General features: G+C 35.8%; 1 protein-coding gene across 1 annotated transcript in view; it reads right to left on the bottom strand.

Moving 5' to 3' along the window:
- LAMA2 (laminin subunit alpha 2) overlaps nucleotides 1-19,755 on the bottom strand; it is a 254,316-nt gene that overhangs the window by 64,285 nt on the left and 170,276 nt on the right. The window contains exons 34-40 of the mRNA XM_031066728.1: nucleotides 16,484-16,626; nucleotides 15,868-15,966; nucleotides 11,093-11,204; nucleotides 7,623-7,785; nucleotides 3,026-3,236; nucleotides 1,453-1,569; nucleotides 164-327 (exon numbers count right to left, since the gene is read on the bottom strand). Of these exons, the coding sequence (XP_030922588.1) occupies nucleotides 164-327; nucleotides 1,453-1,569; nucleotides 3,026-3,236; nucleotides 7,623-7,785; nucleotides 11,093-11,204; nucleotides 15,868-15,966; nucleotides 16,484-16,626 (1,009 nt within the window). The remainder of the gene's footprint in view (nucleotides 1-163; nucleotides 328-1,452; nucleotides 1,570-3,025; nucleotides 3,237-7,622; nucleotides 7,786-11,092; nucleotides 11,205-15,867; nucleotides 15,967-16,483; nucleotides 16,627-19,755) is intronic.

Genomic DNA, 19,755 nt, shown 5'->3' with positions numbered 1-19,755 from the left:
ACATAAATTGACTAAGTCAATAGCTTATACTTGTATGCACCACTGGTTATTTGTATACCCCCAGTGACAGATGTCAAAGAAGAGGAATGCCCTTCAAGTTCTGTGAAGCAGTTTTGCAAACCTGCTTCATGGTTTTAGCATTACCAGTGAATGTCTGCCTTACCCATCCAGCACTGCAGATGATTCATTCAGCTGGCCTGCATGGTTCTCAGCTTGCAACACCTTTTCTGGAAGCATCCTGTCACGAATTTCTTGTGATAAGTCATCTATTTTGTCTTTCAGCTGATCAGACATTGGCTGTATCTTATTTGCAACACCTTCCACATACTGAAAATGGCAAAAGGAAAGCCTTTAAATTTCTGGTTGCTAGCATTCTGTATCTATATATAAGGGTGTTTCTTCTTTCCTTGTGGGCTATTATCTCAACTTACCCATGCATTAAAATTTCAGGGAACTAATACAGAATGAGTAATAAGAATGGCTAGACTGGAAAGCAGAGAGGAGATAAACAATATTCCAAGAGCTACTCATCTCTCTTGAGCTTAGTAGAAGCTTTTCTTTTACAATTAAAGAATTGTATGGTTTAAAAGCTTATAAACTAATTTGGATGTTTCCTAAATGTAGATGCATGTATAGCTATATTAAATTATTGCTGCTTTCCACAGTAATAACTATTAAGTGGCAGAAGTTTCATGTTTCAGGATCCTTTGAGTGGCTACAATGTCTTTTTGCTTACTAAAGCTTCTCAGTAAGAACCATGCTTTTTGAAGACATGCCATTCCTGTTCCAAAAGCCTGTTTCACTGTGTCTCCTTTTCCATTTCTCCAAAGAGCATTTTTCCATTTATTATGGCAAGCTGTAATGCATACTGGAAATATCTTCAGAACCAATGATACTTCAAGATACCTTTTTTTTTTGTAGCTACAATACTGATCTCAAACTCTGTTGGCAAAACTTTTAAGGCAGAATTTTCAAAAATATTATGTAAAATGAGATTTCAATCCTCTCCCTGATCTGTCTAGACTTAAAATTGTGGCCACAGGCAACAAATTATTTCTGAAGCTTCCTTCTGATATACAGGTTTTGTGCAGATAAATCTATACCTAGATTACAGAGTTGCAATGAGACTGTGAATGGGTCTGTTGCATCTGTAATTCTCAAGATAAAGTTAGTACCACAATCAGAATACCACATTTATAAATGGCAGAATCCCTAAAACATTATGAGCTAGCTCACATGTAATCCAATGAATCACTTAAAACTCCAAATTATTAATTTTTATACACCAGACTAGCTTTTCTGCTATCCAGCAATGGAAAAAAATATCCCAAGTAAAATATTTCAATATTGATAAATACAATGAAAAATTAAGTGTTACTTTATTTATCTATTTTGCTTCCAGAATGACGTTTTGTTGTACTAATTCTCTGGTAAGGATGATAAAATACTCACCTCTACAGCTATGCTGATGTCATTTGCAAGTTTATTGGCTTCATCAAGGACATCATTCCCTTCCTGAAGGGTCTTCTCAACATCTTGTCTGCCATCTTCTACAGCTTGCTTCCTTTTCTATAGGATGAGTTCACACAAAGAAAAAGACGAGTTGTTTACTAGAACAGTTCAAATGCCAGCACCTCAGTACAAGACTGCATTTTGTCATCATGCCACAATGCCCCTTCTGCAACTCTGAACTCTCAGAGCTGAGATGGTGACAAGAATAAAGCACGTGTAAGGTATCTTTCCTTTGTCCTCCCATTCCCAGCTGTGTTTGTCCTCCCATGTGGAAAGATTTTTGTTGCTAACAGAGGTAATTGGCTGAAGTACTACTGCAAAATGAACCAGAAAGTTACAAATCCTAATGGTTACCCAGATGTGTAAGTTCCTAATTTTGTAAATCACCTCTGACAATGAAGGAAAAATTTATAAAAATATTCTGCTGCTTTCCTACTTCCATCCACTGGTACTTCATCAACTGCTGAATGCAAAATAAAAGGTTTGGAGTAACCTAAAGATTTCTGGTTTTCCAATTAGTAAAACTACGGCATATTGTGTGGTAAGGATGGACTTCTGAATAAAGAATTGGCAAGATCCTGTGCAAGATCCACTGAGTATCACAGATTAGTTTGACAGGAGGCCATGGCAGCCTTGTGGGCAGGACTGCTGGAAAGGCACTCTGCTACAGTAATGCAGAGAATATTTTTAAAACTGAAATAGCAGGTAATTTCTCCAACCTTTATCCATCCACCTTTGGGAAGAAAATGCACAGAACAGAGATCACCTAAATTTGTCAGATCGCTGCATTTCCTTAATTCAAACAAGCACTGAAATCTCTGCTGAGAACGGAGGTCTCAGAACTCTAACCTCATACTGTACTTGAGGTGAAAGCTCACTGAGATACAGAGCTGAAATATTCATCTTCATTAGGGTGACTCTGCTCTTTATGTCTTGGTTAAATGCTTGTTAATGTACAGTATAATATGCTCTTTAAGTCTCTGCAATTTAAATTAAATCGCAAGCAGACCCCTCTTCTATGAGAGAGATCATTTATAACAGCTACTAACTACCAAGGATAGAGTTTGATTTATTACTCTGTAATATCCACACACCCCCTTCAGTCTTCTTCCCAGGGGTTGGAGAGGGAGATGAAAGGGTAAGTTTTCTAGAAGCAAATATATGACAGCAACGATTTTAACAGAACTCCTATTTAAATATTGAGCACATGCTTTGAATTTTACATGACTATTTATACTGGGATGAATTTAATTTCCCACAGAATAATAAATCCAGTGTACCTTCCACAAAGCAGATGGTATTATTTCAATAAAGCAGGGGAGTAATTCTACTTTTAAAAGCCAGTGCAGTTCCTCATTCTGAGGAACACGCTCCCTTTAAATTATATTAGATACAGTTAGATTTTTATAATACTTTTTTTTGGCTTATATTTTTGTTTCAATATTTAATCATGCAAAGGTTCCATCTTTAATCAGAATCAAAGTAATCGAGGATAAAACCTGTCAGCACTCACCTCCAGCATGGTCATATTTTTTTGGTTGACTGCAGATAAACGATCAGCCTCCCAGATTTTTCTTGCAGCTTCTTTTAGCAGATCTTGAGCATCAGCAACTTTGCTTTGGTAGTCTGCTAGCTTGTCCCGGACCTCATTTTTGAGATCTTCATTTTTCTCACTGGGCTCACCAAATGATTTCTTCACCTTGTCCAAAAGATCTTCTGCATTCCTGAAATACATTGCCACCTATGAAGACACTGAGTTCATATTCCCTATACCAAATAATCTGAATAGTCTCAATAATATGCAAATTAAATCAAAGAAAAGGAAATTAAATTAGGTCTCAAAGTAATTTTCAAGATGACACATGCTTAATAAAGTGAAAGGACAGATGTTTCTAAGCCCTTTCTTAAAAGAGTTTTTAAAATTCCACTAAGGTCCTATTTATGAAGCAGAATATATTCAAATATTCTCCTTTGAAGACTATTTTTTTAAAATTTTTTTGGTTAATTTCCATTCTTGAGATCTGACTGGCAAACTGAAGTTTTCTGAAACATTTCAACTTGTCTAAAAGATTTCCTTCACTCATATTGATGTGACATGTGACACAAAGTGGTTTCCTACCTCGAACTGAGGAAGATTTGTAGATATGCCCAATTTCAAGCTGTCTTGAAGCAGACAACTGCTTTAGACTAGACAGTCAAAAATCATAAATTCTTTCTGGTGAAATTAAAAAACAAACGTAGATCCTTGGATTTATGACTTCCAGTAGTCAAAAATTTTTGCTTACCTAAAATACACTCTGGACTATTTTTAATGGATTTTGCTGACCCCAGTTTTAAAGGACTGGAGTACTCTCATCTGCCTGCCTCAAATCAGTTTCACCAAAGGCAACACCACTGTGTTACTCCAATGATATGTCAAGGGCAGGAAAAAAAAAAGTAGCACCTCAGGCACTTCCAAAATGATGCTTTAGAGATAAGAAAAATCCTATGTAAACAGGAATATGTAGGATAGATAATAACTATGGAAGAAATTTATCACTTTTCCACCTAGGACAGATTAAGTTTTTCTTCCTGTTTCATTATGCCAAAGTGTGGAAAGCAAGAACTGCATTTTCTGAAAAAACCCTGCAATTTGGCCTGCCTGTAGTCAGTTCCATTAGGGATCTTCTAAAAATAAACATATAAATAAATGCACACGAAAAAGATATAGGCAAGGAGGAAAAGATATACTGACACTGGACATAATTTAGATGAAGGGTCTGAAGTGAAGCCAAGGGAAGTCAAATTGTTATCTTAGTTTTGGGATTTTCTGAGATGGATTGGAGTTTTTTTCCCCATCAATTCTGCCTTTGGTTTTGATGAAAAAAAATTATTCACATATTGAATTCACAACTTCTGAGGACAAAATATTTAATCAAAAACTAAATCCCAATATTGACACCCTGTCACAGAAGTGTAGAAAGGAATTCAGGATTTCTCTCATACCTCCTCCATTATTCTTCTATAAGAAGCTCCTGTCTTACGCTTCTGGCAAATTTTGACACCCTTATGACACTGCAGTACTGGAAGAAGAGTATGAAACAGATGGATTTTCCTTTTATTCCCTTGCCTCATAGCATATTTCAAACTACTTATCCATCCAGTAGTCTACCTCAAAACTCTTCCTTGGTGCTCCTAAGATAGCACTTTCATATTGATCTGTTGAGCATTTTTCCTCTGCTCTTTCTAATGAAGTATGAGGCAATCTGTTCCATATAATCCCTTGCTTTAGAATCTTTGTGCGACTGGACTGTGCCACATTTCTTGAAATACTGTCTTGTACACATAAGCTGTGCTACTTTCACTAGAAACCATCCTAGAAAAAGAATAAAACTATACAAAATGCTTGAGGTTTTTGAAGAAACAATCACAGATCTCACCTAACACATGGAATGCTGAATGGTCTGGATGCTCAAAATGAGTGCAAGAGAACAAACAAGATTAGAAACTCAAAACAAAATGATTAAAACCCATTAACTGTATATGAGAGTCTAAATATGTTAGAATTGCCCTACCAGGAGAAGAAATAAGGATTTTAACATCATGAATAGCATGTATAAGGTGATCAACTGTCCTATGTCTCTTCAAAGCAAAAATAGAAATATCAGGAAGCAATGTCAAAACATAGGAGACATATCTTCCAACACTGTATAGCTGAGTTATGCAATTCATTCTCCCAGGAAAGTGGATGATAGAAATTCATAGAGGTTCAGAAGCCATCAGAGAAATTATGGGAAGAAAAAGTCACACAAAAATAAAGCTACTCAGCCTACTAAACAGAAAGAAAGAATTCTGGCTCACAGCATCCCTTGATAGCAACTTAGTGGCATCTCAGAAAACACGAAGGAATGTTACAAAATAGTGAAATATATACTTCATAAATATTAAAATCATGGCACTTCAGAACAGCAACTGGTGTATTTCTCTATATGCTCTTTTTAGAGAGAAATTATTGACTAATATGCCATTTCAGTACATTAAGGCAATAAGAGCCTGGATTTGAAAAATTTGAAGGAAAATAAGGGAAAAAATGGCATATGTAAGAGAATTTTTGCCATCTATGAAAACAAGAAAACTTTACTTCATTTGTCGTCTTCATTTAAGTTTTGAGAATTCATTGAAAATATACGAGAGAATCCACTGAATTGTGCCATTCTGTCATTAGGCAGAATTCTGAAAACAGAATACAATCACTGACAAAAGACAACTCACTAAAGAGTAAACATGATTAACTACTTCAAGGTGATCATGAGGCTTGCAAGAGCCTTACTTTATGCAAAAGTAAATATTTCAAATGGGTCTGTAGAGAATACATACATGTGTGGAGCACAGAGATCCACACCCATGCACCTGTACCTCCAGAGTTCTAAGAATGATTAATTTTTCTTCACTCTTCTTCCTTGCAGAGTGTATCCTATCCACTATCTTACTTCACTATTTAAAGAGTTTTATAACATTTTCTTTCAAGAGGCATTTTCAGAAAACATCTCTAGGGTCCTTTCCTCCCTACCCTGTAATGCACAGTGACTAATTTTCCTTCTGTTGAGTTGGCTGCCAAAATTTCTTGGATCTCAGTGACTGCTTATAAAGAAGTAACCCTATCCTTAAGATAAACCATAAAACTTTATTTGAAATCAATGAATATATTCATGTATCTCTTAGTATAAAATGTATTCCTATATCGAGAAATTAAAAAATCTCTTTGTATATCTCAGGAAGAATGGAAGAAGGAGAGAAGTTCTGTCCCTCAAAAAAAAACCTACTATATTTTCTACTCTAGCTATTGGGCTAGAGTAGGAAATTATTTCATTGTTGTCTGACAGTTTCATGTTGGCTATAGCATTTGAGGACTAATAACACCTTGTTTGAAAGGCCTTTCTCCAGTCAGTCCTAAATTTGCAGGCAGCACTTTCAAAGGTTTGGCTAAATTTTTCTCATCTCTACTGTTTACTGGTTTATTTCTTTGTGTGAGTAGAGAAGGCATAGAAGAGACTCAGTGGAATCAGATGAAAAAGCAATAAAACATTGCTCACAAATAAGTTCGCAATATATTCTTTCTCAAGAGAACAGAAAGCAGAGCTATCAGTTATAGGAAGAAATACTGCACTAGCAGTATTTCATAGAAAATGATGTGGTTTATGAAGTCAAAGATAGGCAGTGCAAATCTGATTCTAAACTGCTTGGAATTCTCAGCTAATTTTGTATTCCATTTATGTCTCCTTACAGTATGCACACACCTGATAACTGACATTTTCAGGCCTGCATAACTCTATCCCAGACAGTTTTTAGATCCATCACAACTTCAATAGACCGTGTCCCTGCCCAGCTGGATTCCCTGCTAGTTGTTTGCGTTGGTGAAGAGCTAAGCAAAGTCTAACTCTGGAAATATGCCCGGTCTTACTCATATAAATGTAACAAACTACCAGAATTTTTAACTTCAAGCCAAGTATTTTTCTCAGTCAGGTAAGTTTTCAGTATTTGGCATATTGCTTTATAAACAGCTGCCAATATAATTATATGTATACATTTATTTACAGATAATTAAATAACCAAACAGCAGACTTCTGAACTATGCCACAGAAATGGTTTATTTTGACCTACACCATTCTAAACATGGCAAAATATGTTTAGATATAATGTCTATTTATGTCTTTATAATGTCTATTATATTGAACAAACTTTTCAGACAGTTACTATTTTTATTAGACCATTTGGTTTTCCAGGAAAAAAACTCCAAGCTTCCAGATGAAATTTCTAGTTCAAAAGCCATTCATCAGGTCTGACGCAGAAACTAAAAACAAACTGAGAAAAATTAGAATTCAATTAAAAATGTTGCTGCTACCTGTGGAGCAGGGAAATAATTTCCTAGGGATTGCTTTCCACATAAGTAAGCATTTTCAAAAATGCAAATGCTATATCAACAGATATAAAGACTGATATATTAGACTTTGGTTTTTTTTCACATTTCTGTAAGCCTCAGCTAGAAAACTTGACTGGCAAACATGACAATCACATTTACGAGAATCAGACATTGTCACTAGGAGGTTGAAGACTGGGGTCTCTCTACTCACTTTAACTCATCTTGAGCTATTTTTTCTTGCACACTGAGGTCTCTATTTCTCATCTCTATGACCATTCCTTCAGCCTCACTCTGCAGTTCTGGAAGACTCTTCTCCAAAGTCTTGTCTTGAGTTCTGAGTGTCTCATTCAGTTTTACAGCATCTTCTTTTGCAGCTGCAGGAGACCAAAATACATTTATGTAAGGAGCTAGTAATTAAAAACAACAGAGAAGCTGTCAACTCTATCAGCAAATGGAACACAACTTCCACTGGTTATTTCTGCTGTGATCCAATGGTCAGTAACAAATAAGAAAATAATATATGTTTCATCAAACCTTTTATTATAGTTCACTTTTCAACAACAATTAAAGAAGTCTTTATATCCAGGATAATAAATACATTGCTCCCCTTCTCCTGCCCCTGAAAGAAAGACTTTACACTGAACCTTCAAAGCAAGCAGAAGACAGTTTTCTATACTGCTTGTAGAATTAAGGAGCAGGGAAGACAAGCAATGAAAATTAGGCTTAAATTACTTTCGGAGAACCTCAAAATATGTCATTTTTAGCATTCAGACTTAACAGTGCTGGGAAGAATAAACAACTGTGAAACTTTAGAAAATGAAGCAGAAGAGGAGTGAGACACCCACAGATGTCTAAGCCCCCTTATATGTTTAGAAGAAGATATGCAGAAATGTCAAAAAAAATTGAAGGTTGGAGTATATGAAGGTTTACTGTAAATGTGTTTGTAACAGCCAAATTATTCCAAACAGATAAAGCTGTACACATGGCATCATACTCAAGGATGGACTAAAATCTTTCTGCCATAGCACAACACAAGATATTAAAATACCCACTTTCAGAAGAAACTAGGTCATTTATGCCAATCAGTTTCATCTTCAATTTTAAAAAGTACTGCTGCCCTTCCACAGTACAGAGTTCCCAAGTAACTGATTTCTCTGAAATGGCACTGTTCCTGGTCACAGGGGTACTTATGAGTATTTAAAGTTAAATCTTTAATTAAAGACATTAAAACCAGTCTTTCAAACCTCAGTAAATTACTATTTCATCTACACATAGTATAGGTTTAGAGCAAATGATGAAGAAAATTCTAATCTAATGATGTCTTTGATTAGCTGGTGAGAACTGAGATTTGTATCTTTAATAATGAGTGGTTTTGTGAGGTCTGGCAAAAGACTACACTTTCCTCAAATGGATCATAGATATCTCCTATATGTACTATATTATGTATCATTGCTAAGGTACCTCAGGCCAGGAAGAGGTCTATATTAGTTTTTTAAAAAGTCTATTAAAAAAATAGTGAGTAACCTCCCTGAATATTTACCCTAAAAGCGAAAATGAATATGTTAGCTAAGCTTTTCTTAGGTTCAGAAAAACTTATACCCAGTTTTATCCTTCTCTTCTCCTAACCGTGTTTTGTTGTGTCTTGGTAGGATGCAAATATCAGAGTCCAGTGGTGGTACAAGGTCTGGGTGCACTGACATGGACAAAGGCTAGGAACTGCAAAGAAGGGAAATTCCATAGCTAAGAAGGAAAATTAGTTACAGCTACTCAGAAGTTCAGAAAGTCGACAATCAGCTCAGTAGAAGTGGATAAGCAGTCAGAGTATGGTCATTAGAACCAATCACTACAAACTTCTCACTTTTAATGAGGAGTTTTGTCAGTGAGGTAAAAGGTACGAATGAGAAGAACACAGCTGTGTTACGAATCACCGCTGTAAAAAAAAGTTATTGGGACATTATTAGGAGAGCTGACATTGACAAGTTTTACTCCTCCTGAAGAGCAAGACACTGAAGAAACCTCATTTCATGCTTTTTGGCTGTGGTTCGGAAACACAGATATAATTTTCAGCAGAGGAAGGGAAATTACACGAAGGTGAGTAGGAGATTTGGGAGAATACTCTTTTGTGTGATTCAGTCTAGAAAAAAAAGGGGCCAAAGTGGAATATGATTCCTCTCTGCAAATATATCTGGTGTTGGGGGAAGGAGGAGAGGTACTAGGGAATGGAAAAAAACATCTATTCAAGGTAAAGAACAGGGTTTGCTAGGGAACACGATGATAAAATAAACATGAATATTTTTTGCTAGAAATGTGAACTATGAAAATTATGAAGAGTACTGAAATTGCCTCCTCTCCAGATCGTGTGTATTTGTAGAAATTACTTTGAAGATGAGCTTAAAAAGGTTTTTGATAGTAGGGGAGTGGATGCCATAACCCACAAGGTATCTCTCAATCCCGTGTATTTCATGTATTCTTAAAATGTTAGCTTGGCCACTAGGCAAACACATTGATTTAAAAGTTTTTGTTCACTCCTAAGATAGTGCATAAATTTATTTCACCCCCTCAATGTTTTCTAACACTGTATTTGCTACTGCTAAACCTGCTTGAGGAAATTTTTATTTGGGCTCCAAACACTGGGCCTAAACTTAGTAGAGGCAAAGACTTTGTTTTGCTCATCATCCCAAATTCATCCTGAAATATGAGGAACATGGTCTGTTGTTAAAAAAAAATTCTCAAAAATTTGCTCACTTTTTCTTGTTGCTATTCCTACAATTTTTTCTTGTCAAAGTTATAAGTCCTAAGGATATCCTAAAGTGCTGTTCAGTTCACTTCCAAAGCACATACACGGAAGTGTTACACATAAGACAATATAAAATGTATTTTATAGCACTTGGACAAAAGTGAAAGCTTTTCCTTTCAATGACATAGACCTTTAGAAGCACAGCTACTAAAACCAGTACTGCAGTGAATATTTGGAGGAGGAAAGAGCTGAAAAATCTTTTTCAAGTAAAAAAAAAATCTGTATTTGCCAATTATTTTAATATTTTCAGCCATTATCTTATTTAATAGCTTTATGAAATATATAGGTCTTTCTTCTTAAAGGCCATCTATAATCTACTTTTCTTATAAGTATTTACTGCACTGTAAGTGCAGTGAATCAGTCTGTGGAAGACAGAGCATTGACTTTGGCTCCATTCTAAGGTAGGGTTAGGAGTCACTTGCAAATTCCAAGCAGCAGATGTTCATTAACCGCAAGAAGTAAGTGCATTTTTGAAGTAAAGCTGGTGAATTAAGATGAAATGTTAATGTACCAAGTGCTAAAATTACATCAAACTTTTTTACCAATACATATTTTTATCTGCTATGAAAATAAACAAAAGCTAAGGCCTATTTCTTACTTCATCATAACAGCTCTTCAGATAACTGCAAAAATCCTGAAGGAACATGCTCAGTTTTCTTCTAGTCTTTGTTCATAATTACCAATACACTAAGTGTTGATATAAACTCTATACACAGATTTGAAGAAGAATTTGAGGAGTTTACTGCCTTTTCTTCACCCAATATTTTAAGCACATGACTTTTCTTAGCAAGTAAAGTCTTCCTCACTGTCTCTCAGACCTTCTTCCCCTACTGTCCTCCAGTTTTCTTGAGAAACAACTCAAGTATTTTAATTTTTTCCAATACCTTCAGCAGCTTGGAGAATGCCTTTGACGAACTGTCGAAGAGATTTCGCTCTGTCATTAGTCCTCTCGGCATCCTGCCTGGTCTGCTCACCATCTGCTGTCACCTTGGTAGCCTGGTGATACCAATTCAGGGAAAATATAATTAATGAACAGGCCAAGGCTGCACTATGTTATATTCCTACAGGCTGAATACATGTACAAAACTTTCCTCAGGCCAGAGGCAATCAATGAATTATTGATCAGATGCATAGGGAATGAAATGCTCTGTTCAAGTACACAATTAAATTTTATTACCTTTTCCTTTAAATGGAAATTGGAAGGCTTTATTTTAGGTTCTAAGAAACCCTACTTGTGTGCAGCAGCACATCAATGGAGACAGGATGAAATTATCCACTGACTAACAATATCTTTGCTTAAAGAAATGCTGTTTAGAACCTTTTAATAGATTCTTCAGGGAATACTTTCCATAGCTTCACAATTGCGTACTTTTCGATTGACAAAGTGCAGCAGGTACTGTGACCTCTTTGCTTCTTCCCTGGAGGTGTTCTCAAAGAGACAGTTCATTCCAACAAGCAAGAAGAACTTTAAATCAATACATTAATTTTACCAAGAAAGAGAAAGAAAAATAAAGAGTAGTTTTATTCAGCTCTAATGCTTGAAGTTGTTCATTTATGATATATTGGGGTGCTCAGTAAAATTTAAGCTTTCTGTTAATAAATGCTTTATAATTGTACTGAATCACAGCAGCAGCAGAAAGGGAGACATCTGCAGCAGACCTGAAAAACATGCCAAGGAAAGGAATCATCTTAGGACACTCAGCTCTTGCGTTCCCTATTTAAAAATGGACCCTTTTTTATTGAAAAGAAGCTAAACATTTCAAGACACAAAGCTTGTTGAGGTGTACTGCAAAGCAAAAAAAAAAAAAAAAAAACCAACCAAAAAAAAAAAAAAACCCAAATCACCAAAACCCAAAAAACCACCCAACAAATAAACCAATAAAACCCTAGTTTTTTTCTTTAGGCTTTACATTCCCAAAAATCTTGAAACAAGGCATTATGAGTTTCCCAGTCTCTGTGAAATGGCTAGAAGGTCAATAATTCAAAATGAGCTTAGGTTTTCCCTGACTTGAACTGCACAAATTGTTTCTCCCTTACAAAAAACCCCACACTTTTCAGTAATAGTCAGAGAAATAGGAGCACTTAAACACATTTATTTCTGCCTGATTGGCTTCTAGATGGCAGCCCTCAAGGTACTTTACATCTGAGTTTCTGAAATAAAATTCCTGGCATTATCATTCCACTTACAAATTTGGGCTACTTCAGAGTAGTTACACTGAAAGTAATTTACACTGAAAGTAATTTATATGAAAATGGTTCAGGTAAATAGAAATATACAGGAAGAACTAAGAACCCATACAGACTGAGGGGAGTTTGTTCTATTCCATCCCTCTATCAGTAGAACATGTCTTTTCACACTTACACAGCTTTAATCATACTGTTGGTTACTTCCTCTAAGATTTACAAACCCTTTTTACCTGCCTGGATACAGAACTACAATATTGTTACAGTGAGCTGTAAGAGGCAATTGGGTTAGAAAAAAGGCAAAAAATTCCAAATGGTCTTGATGGATCACTGCTCTAACTCTCCTTGGCATTTCTGATGTCATTTAATTCTTCATGTAATTGAAAAAAACTTATTATTATCAAACCCTCCAGAAGAAGCCTTTTATTCTTTGAGTTTTATTTGTTTGGAATATTCACATTCAGTTTTATTATACTCTATAATATTTCTAGTCCTTTGCTAGAAATGGTGTTTTATAACTTACATATTCCTTTCTTAGTTTTGATTACTTTTTCCACATTCATGCTAATTCAAATTGGCCACTTTAACCTCTCTATTTATGGCTGAATAGCACGTACCACATTTTTCTGAAAATTAATCTGTCACTGAACAATTTTCATTTCCTTTCAGTGACAGCTCTCTTTAGTACTTAAATTCTATTCAGGTCCACTGAAGGCCTTCTGTATTTTGATAGAATTTCCTTTACTGAAAAATAGGCTTTTGCTTCACCATCTAGTGTAGCTTTAATTCTGTAAACCATATTAAATGGCGAACATCCTTCATACTGTAGCTGGCCATTCCATGGCTAATTAAATGTTTTCATTTGTTAACAAGGTCCTACTAATTTTCTACATATCTACTTTACTACAGCTCACCATTTCTGTAATGTCAGTTTTCAGCATCTTCTAACAGCTTGAATAGGCCCAAAAAACTCTTGCTGTGGGAGCCATAAGGGTGAGGCAGACTGGACCCAGAGCAAGGGTTTGGAATGAGTCTTGAAGAAGTTATTTGGACACAAATAAAACTTTTTGGCATAAAGGAGATCCCTACCACAGAAATCACTAAAGAAAGTATTTGAGATCAGTGAATGCTTTGGTGATGTCCACAGCTTATACTTAGTGAAGGAGGTTCCATGAAAGGCTTTGCTCCAATCTGGAGTAGCCACTTAGCAATTTAAACTATAAGCAAGTATTAACAACTATACACACTTTTTTTTGTTTTGGTTTTGTTTCCATGTTTATTTAGTCTGTTTATTTAATCTTAATCAAGACTTAAAGAACTCCTCTTTAAGGAGGAGTCTAGTGGGCTGCAGACCAGAGAAGGAGGTGTAAACACAGACGTGTACAGATGGAAGTTCTTGGCTTTCTCTCCAAATGTTCCCAGTTATTGCAAATTAAGTTGCTTCTGCTACTACTTCCAGAAATTTTCAAGTTAGAGAAATTCAGTACTTTGGGAGAAAGGCAAAAGTTTACAAAGACAAAAGAAGCATTTAAAATCAAGATGAGTGATTCTGATTCCTGTCTTTCTTGAACACTCTGAAGGTACCTAATTAGAAGGGAAGTGGGGGTTTTGATGAAATACAGTGAACTGAAAGGAACTGAAGATTTCAGGTCTTCCTCTGGTGGTAGGTGTGGGAATGTGCATGCAAACATGTGAACATAATTAGTTCAAGAAAGACATGAGGATCTTCTATGGCAAAGTAAATGAAGCACAGAAGAATGTAAAAAAAGGGAAAGGAGTGCTGCACTGAAGTAAGAGATCATTGGTTGAAAAGAGACCACAGGGAAGCAAAATCCCTGAAAGTCTTGTAGTGACTAAATACTATTGTCTTCTATATTTTATCTTAAAATGCTTAGAATTTTTTTTCATGGAAATAGATTCCTCACCAATCCTCACCAACTTTTTTCTTCATCAGTATTGTTTCACTTTGAAAATATAGTGAGCCTGCAAATCAGATACAGGGAGAAACTCTGGCATCTATGGTGGTACTCTGTACTCCAAGTGCCAGCCATTATGTAGTTATTAGCTGTATCTTCATTTGGAAATGAGCCTTGAACACACAACATCAGGACTCATTCTTTTTTTTGGAACACTATTCTTATTTACAAATACAGAAGGAGAAAGGTAGGACCTGCCACCAATTTCCAGTCCCTAAATTAAAAAAAAGACCAAACAAACAAAAACTTCCCCAAACTGCTCCAAGTAACTCTGTAAGGATAACTGGAAATCATAAGGCTACTTAGTCATCATAATGATGAAAAATTGCAAAAACGTGGTGGTGATAATGTGGCCACCACAATAACTCCCCCAAGATCACACTTTTGATATGTTTTTCCTTCCAAGAGTTGTCTACAGAAGGTCAGAATCTGCATTATTTTAGGTCATCTCTATTGGGGAAATTGGAAAAGGATATTAAAAAGAGCAACTTTACAAGAGGAAAAAAAAAACCTGTCTTAGCCTAAGATTGAGAAATATTAATAGAAGAAATATAATCTTCCCTGCTTGTAGAGCTGACATGGGTTAAAATTCCAGCTAGACTTAAAACTGCAGTTGCTTCTTGCAGAAAAATAAAAGATCAAACAGATGTGGAAAAGCAAGTACATACAGTACATACACAATGTCAGTACATACAGATAGATACTGGTGTATGCACACACATGTGGGTGCCTACATATGCAAACACACTTCAAATGCTTTCTTACCCACTCCCCATTTCAAAATTGCATAAAAACCACACAAAGAAAACAGTTTCTCTGAGAATTTTTGTTCCTTAAGCCATGTACAATTTAGAGACATGATGCTACAACTGCCTGGATTTTATGTGATTCTCTGCAGTATATATTGATCAATACAGTACTCCACATCTTATTTGGTTCTTTCAATTCACAATCGTGACTTTCGGTAGTTCTTCACATCAATGTACTTTGGACAGCTTTATTTATACTGAGGCTGGTTCATTACCCTATTTTTTCTCCACTAGGTGGCACAATTTATATTATTTTCTTAGACGCTGTCTTTACTGACCAAAATGAGGTCTATTTTGAAATAAAACTTTTGTAACAGAAAGAGTACATAGCACATCTGTTGAAATCCAGAAGCTGCTAACTATGCTCATAAAGGAAATCTAGAAGACACATATTTAACTAAACTTGCACACCTCTTTAGTGTAATCTTTTCCTGGTAAGATCATTCTTGGGTCATCTGTATGGAAGTGAAAAAGCTTTCTTACCTTATTAGGAAGTTTTGCCGAAAATATGTGTCAATATAGTGGCCCACAAAAAGAGATTTTTAGAGGACTTCCTGTCATTTTAGACACTGAGACTGAAAAGCATCTTATAATTCATCTATTCATTCATGTTTAATGCATATTCAGAAGATTTCTGTCATTATGCAGCCTCAACCAAACCCATAGACCTCAATGTGATCACAGACATACTCTTGTCAGTAGTTCATCCATTTCTGTCACCAAGGTATCCAGATTTTCTTGTGCTAGCTGAAGAAATCTCTCTGGAGCTCTCTGAGGTGAAAGCAAATGCTGTTGGGAAAGAGATGGGAGAGTGAAAAATCTGTATGTGATAGATGTCAGTGCTTCCAAATATTGAAGACAAGAAGCATCAAACATTTCATTACAATATGCAATCCCTTTTGTCACTGACTGGCGTCACATTCATCCAACAGGCTTTTTTTCAGGAATCTTGACAACTTTACATAACTTGTAAGTATGGTAGGGAACATACAATATGTAAAATACATAACCATTTTATAGACCTTTAGCATGAAAACTACTTTATTTGTATGCAGCATTGCTTTTCTATGCCTGAAGTATAACTCCTTGCACATATGTTCAGAAATTACCGTTGAAAGATTTATTTATTAAAGTAAGTAAAAATAAATAACTGAAATACTTATTTATCAACCAAAGCAGGCCTGAAATAATTAAATCTTGACTTTTTCTTCTTCCCTGAACCTACTCACAGCTGTGAGGTTGAACAGAATCTGGTATATTTGTACTGAAGCTCTGATATTTATGGATGTGAATACTGCCAACATACCTTTAATTCCTGTGTCATGTTCTCAAAACCATGTAGCATTTTATATGGAGCAGGCAGTGGACCACTAAGGTTAACACTCAGGATCATCTGGTTTAGCCGATCCAGGTCGTTGAGAAGGAGTCCTGTGCATTCATCATCACAAGCTGGGGGAAGAACAACAAAGCTCCTAAACATTTCTTCCTGCTAAACATTTAAGACATTAGATTTAGATATTGTGTGGCACACATGCAGTTCTGGGGGATGTAACACCGATTTCATACATTTTACCCCAAATATGTAGTGCGAGAAAAAATGGAAACAACAGCTAGGGAGTAGGAAAGACATTATTGTTTAGGATTTAGTAATGGACAGTTTCATATAAAACACAAAGATCAAAACTGATAGACTTAGCTCATTAAAAGAGGAAATAATTAATGTTGTCCACTGCAGACTAGCCAATATAAAATATTAAATTATACAGGTAATTTGGATGAAGTTTGAGAAAAGCAGATAGGCAATTTGAAGATCAGATAGGCAATTCAGAGAATCTAAAGAGCTCTATAAGAAACACAGTATGCTTATGGATTTGAATGCAAGAAAAAAATCCTTTAAAATCTCCATATAACAGCATGGCCAAGCATACTAAACCTGTAATGCAGACAGCTGAAAGCATACAGGTAAAAATACTGAAAGCTCTCTTTTAAAAAAATGGTTTTCCCTACTTTTTTTCATTAACCAGTTTATAAGCCTTTCATGTATGCTTCTTTTCTTGCAAATATCCTTCAGGATGAAAAATATTGTTGCGTGCTGCATATATCAAAAGAAGTTTGCATTTCCTCCCTCCCTTACTTTCGATTAACTATCACAAGAAATTCTCATCTTGTATCATTTATGCAGCAGACAGGAGAATTCTTCATCCTTTACAAAAGAGTTGTGGGAATACCTTTCTGCTTCTCTGCATAAAGAGCTAGCAAACCCAAACATCTCAGGAGATGAAGCAAACTGTGGAACAATGAATTCACTGGTGATGTTAAGAGACATGGAGAGTTGTACCTAAAATTTTACAAGCATGTAATTATTTATTTCAGCAAAGCTAGGCAGTTTAATAGCTAAAAAACCTCGCTAAGCAAAGTGTATGTTTTTGTAAAAAAGAGAAGTAATTTTCAAAAGAGAATTACTTCTTTTTCCCTGAAATCTCTTCTTCATGTAGATTACATCTTTTCTGTTCATTGAAGTTTTCATAGTTACCTAAATATGGTTATTACTCTTTTGACTGTTTAATATACCAAAGACACAGAGTAGAGTCAAATACTGAGGGGAAAAAAAGGTAAACTATTTCAATACACCATGAAACTCAAGTGGGGATTGAAAAGGAGACCAGGTAGATGCTGGATTATCGTAGTAAGAAGTGGGTGCAGAAGGGTAGATACTACTGTTATTTTAAGACTTCCTTTTGCATTTTCATTGCTTCCATTTGCAGACTCCTTCCTCCCATTTCACAGTATTTTGTTACATAAACTGAACTGCATTGGAACTGCAGTCAATAACTGTGGGCATGATACATTATGATTTATGCTCCCACATGAAATTTTACCTCCCCCCAACTTATTATCATCCCTGTTCTTGCCATCTGTGTGCTTGCCTTTAGAAGCCTGAGAGAATTCAAGGAAAACCAGGTTTTACAGCAAATAATGTTTTATATAACAAACACCTGTTCTGTAGCTGATCAAGAAGGTAAGGAGACCAGATAATAATTTTGCAGGATGAAAATAAGTGATCTTGAACCTGAAAAGAGTTGGCCTTTATAGTTTAGTTTAGTTTTTGCTGTGGCTTTTTTTCCCCCACATATTATTTCACTTGTGAAACAAGGGAAATCTATTCATCTTCAAAATTTTCTTAGTGGTTGGTAATAAATTGCTAAAAATTTGTTATGCGTTAAAGACAAACTCAATTCACACCAATGAGAAAAAAATGAACAGCCCATAAGACATGAAGTATTCTCAATGAGTGGGCAATCAATAAGTGAGCGTTCAGTATAAATTAACACCTCTTGCAAAATAATCAGGTTGAAAAGAGGAACTGCATCGAGTGAGACCACAGCTGGGTAGATGAGACAGGACTGAGCTACTCCAGTATTCAGTCTGTAATGTACTGTAGCTATGGGAAATATTTCAAAAGCGTGATTATATTTTGCAAGACTAAATACTTCTGTGTCTATCTGTAAAGCTGTCAGGATAAATTTGTGTCTAATATTAACAAATACAGCACTAAATTCAGATCATTACAGCAGTGCAAGCATGTCAGAGGCAAACCGTGCAATCAATATTACAATAGTTCAACAAGCAATTAATGCAAATTACTGTGTTTTCCATTTTCACCACACTTTTCCATGCACACTAAGTCTCTAAGGATTTCGACTTACCTCTTGTGAGAAACATGCCCAAAGTATGCATGCTAAAAGAAATTCTTTTAAGTTTATTCCATCTTACAAAGAAACATAATGTGTAATAAAAGAAACACATCCAAGTCACAATGTGTTCCTCCAACTGAGTGATTATCTGACACAATTTTGCTTTAATGCATTAATTTCTGTGAAGATTCAGAAAACAGTGTTATGACTAGCAAATTTTTGGTCTAAGGGCAATCACGCAATCTCTGATGGGAGGTGGTATCCTAAGATACTCAGCGACTCTTCAGTATCAGCTTCCTGTTGTTTCAAACAAAGTGTTGAACTACTGTTAGCTCAATTAGCTGCTGGCTATTACCTCATTTTTCCCATTTTGGCACTAGTCTCACACCAAATAATAAAACAGCCTTCCTGTGCCTTCTAAAACAGAACCCCAGTAGAGAGCTGAAAGCATTATCTTCCTTGCCATTGCTGCTGGATTCACATAGCTTACATGATCAATATGTCTCCAAAATATGGGAAAATTCATACCCAGATCAGGGTCTAAAACACCTACGAAGGTTTATTTCTGATTTTTATTATCTAGAAATCCTCATCTGCTGGTTCTGATACATACCAGTAGTAGCTGAGCTTAAAGATTGCTTGATTTGGGTGAAAGACAGGAGTGTGGATCTAAACTCAACAGGAGCTCATTTTCTCACAAAAATGGAGAACAAGTGGTAGCTTATCAGTTCTAGGCCAAGCAGGGATGGCCTAATTGAGCCCATGCAGCCTGAGAAGCAGTTGCCCAACACAGATGTAAATTAATTCCTACAGCTGAGACACATGGACGCACAGCAAAACCCAGAACACTGAAGAAGCTAGTCCAAGGCTTCATAAACGTAGT

This window comes from Geospiza fortis, unplaced genomic scaffold (assembly GCF_000277835.1).
Source record: "Geospiza fortis unplaced genomic scaffold, GeoFor_1.0 scaffold98, whole genome shotgun sequence".
Lineage (NCBI taxonomy): Eukaryota > Metazoa > Chordata > Aves > Passeriformes > Thraupidae > Geospiza > Geospiza fortis.
This window is presented reverse-complemented; position numbering and strand designations above follow the sequence as displayed.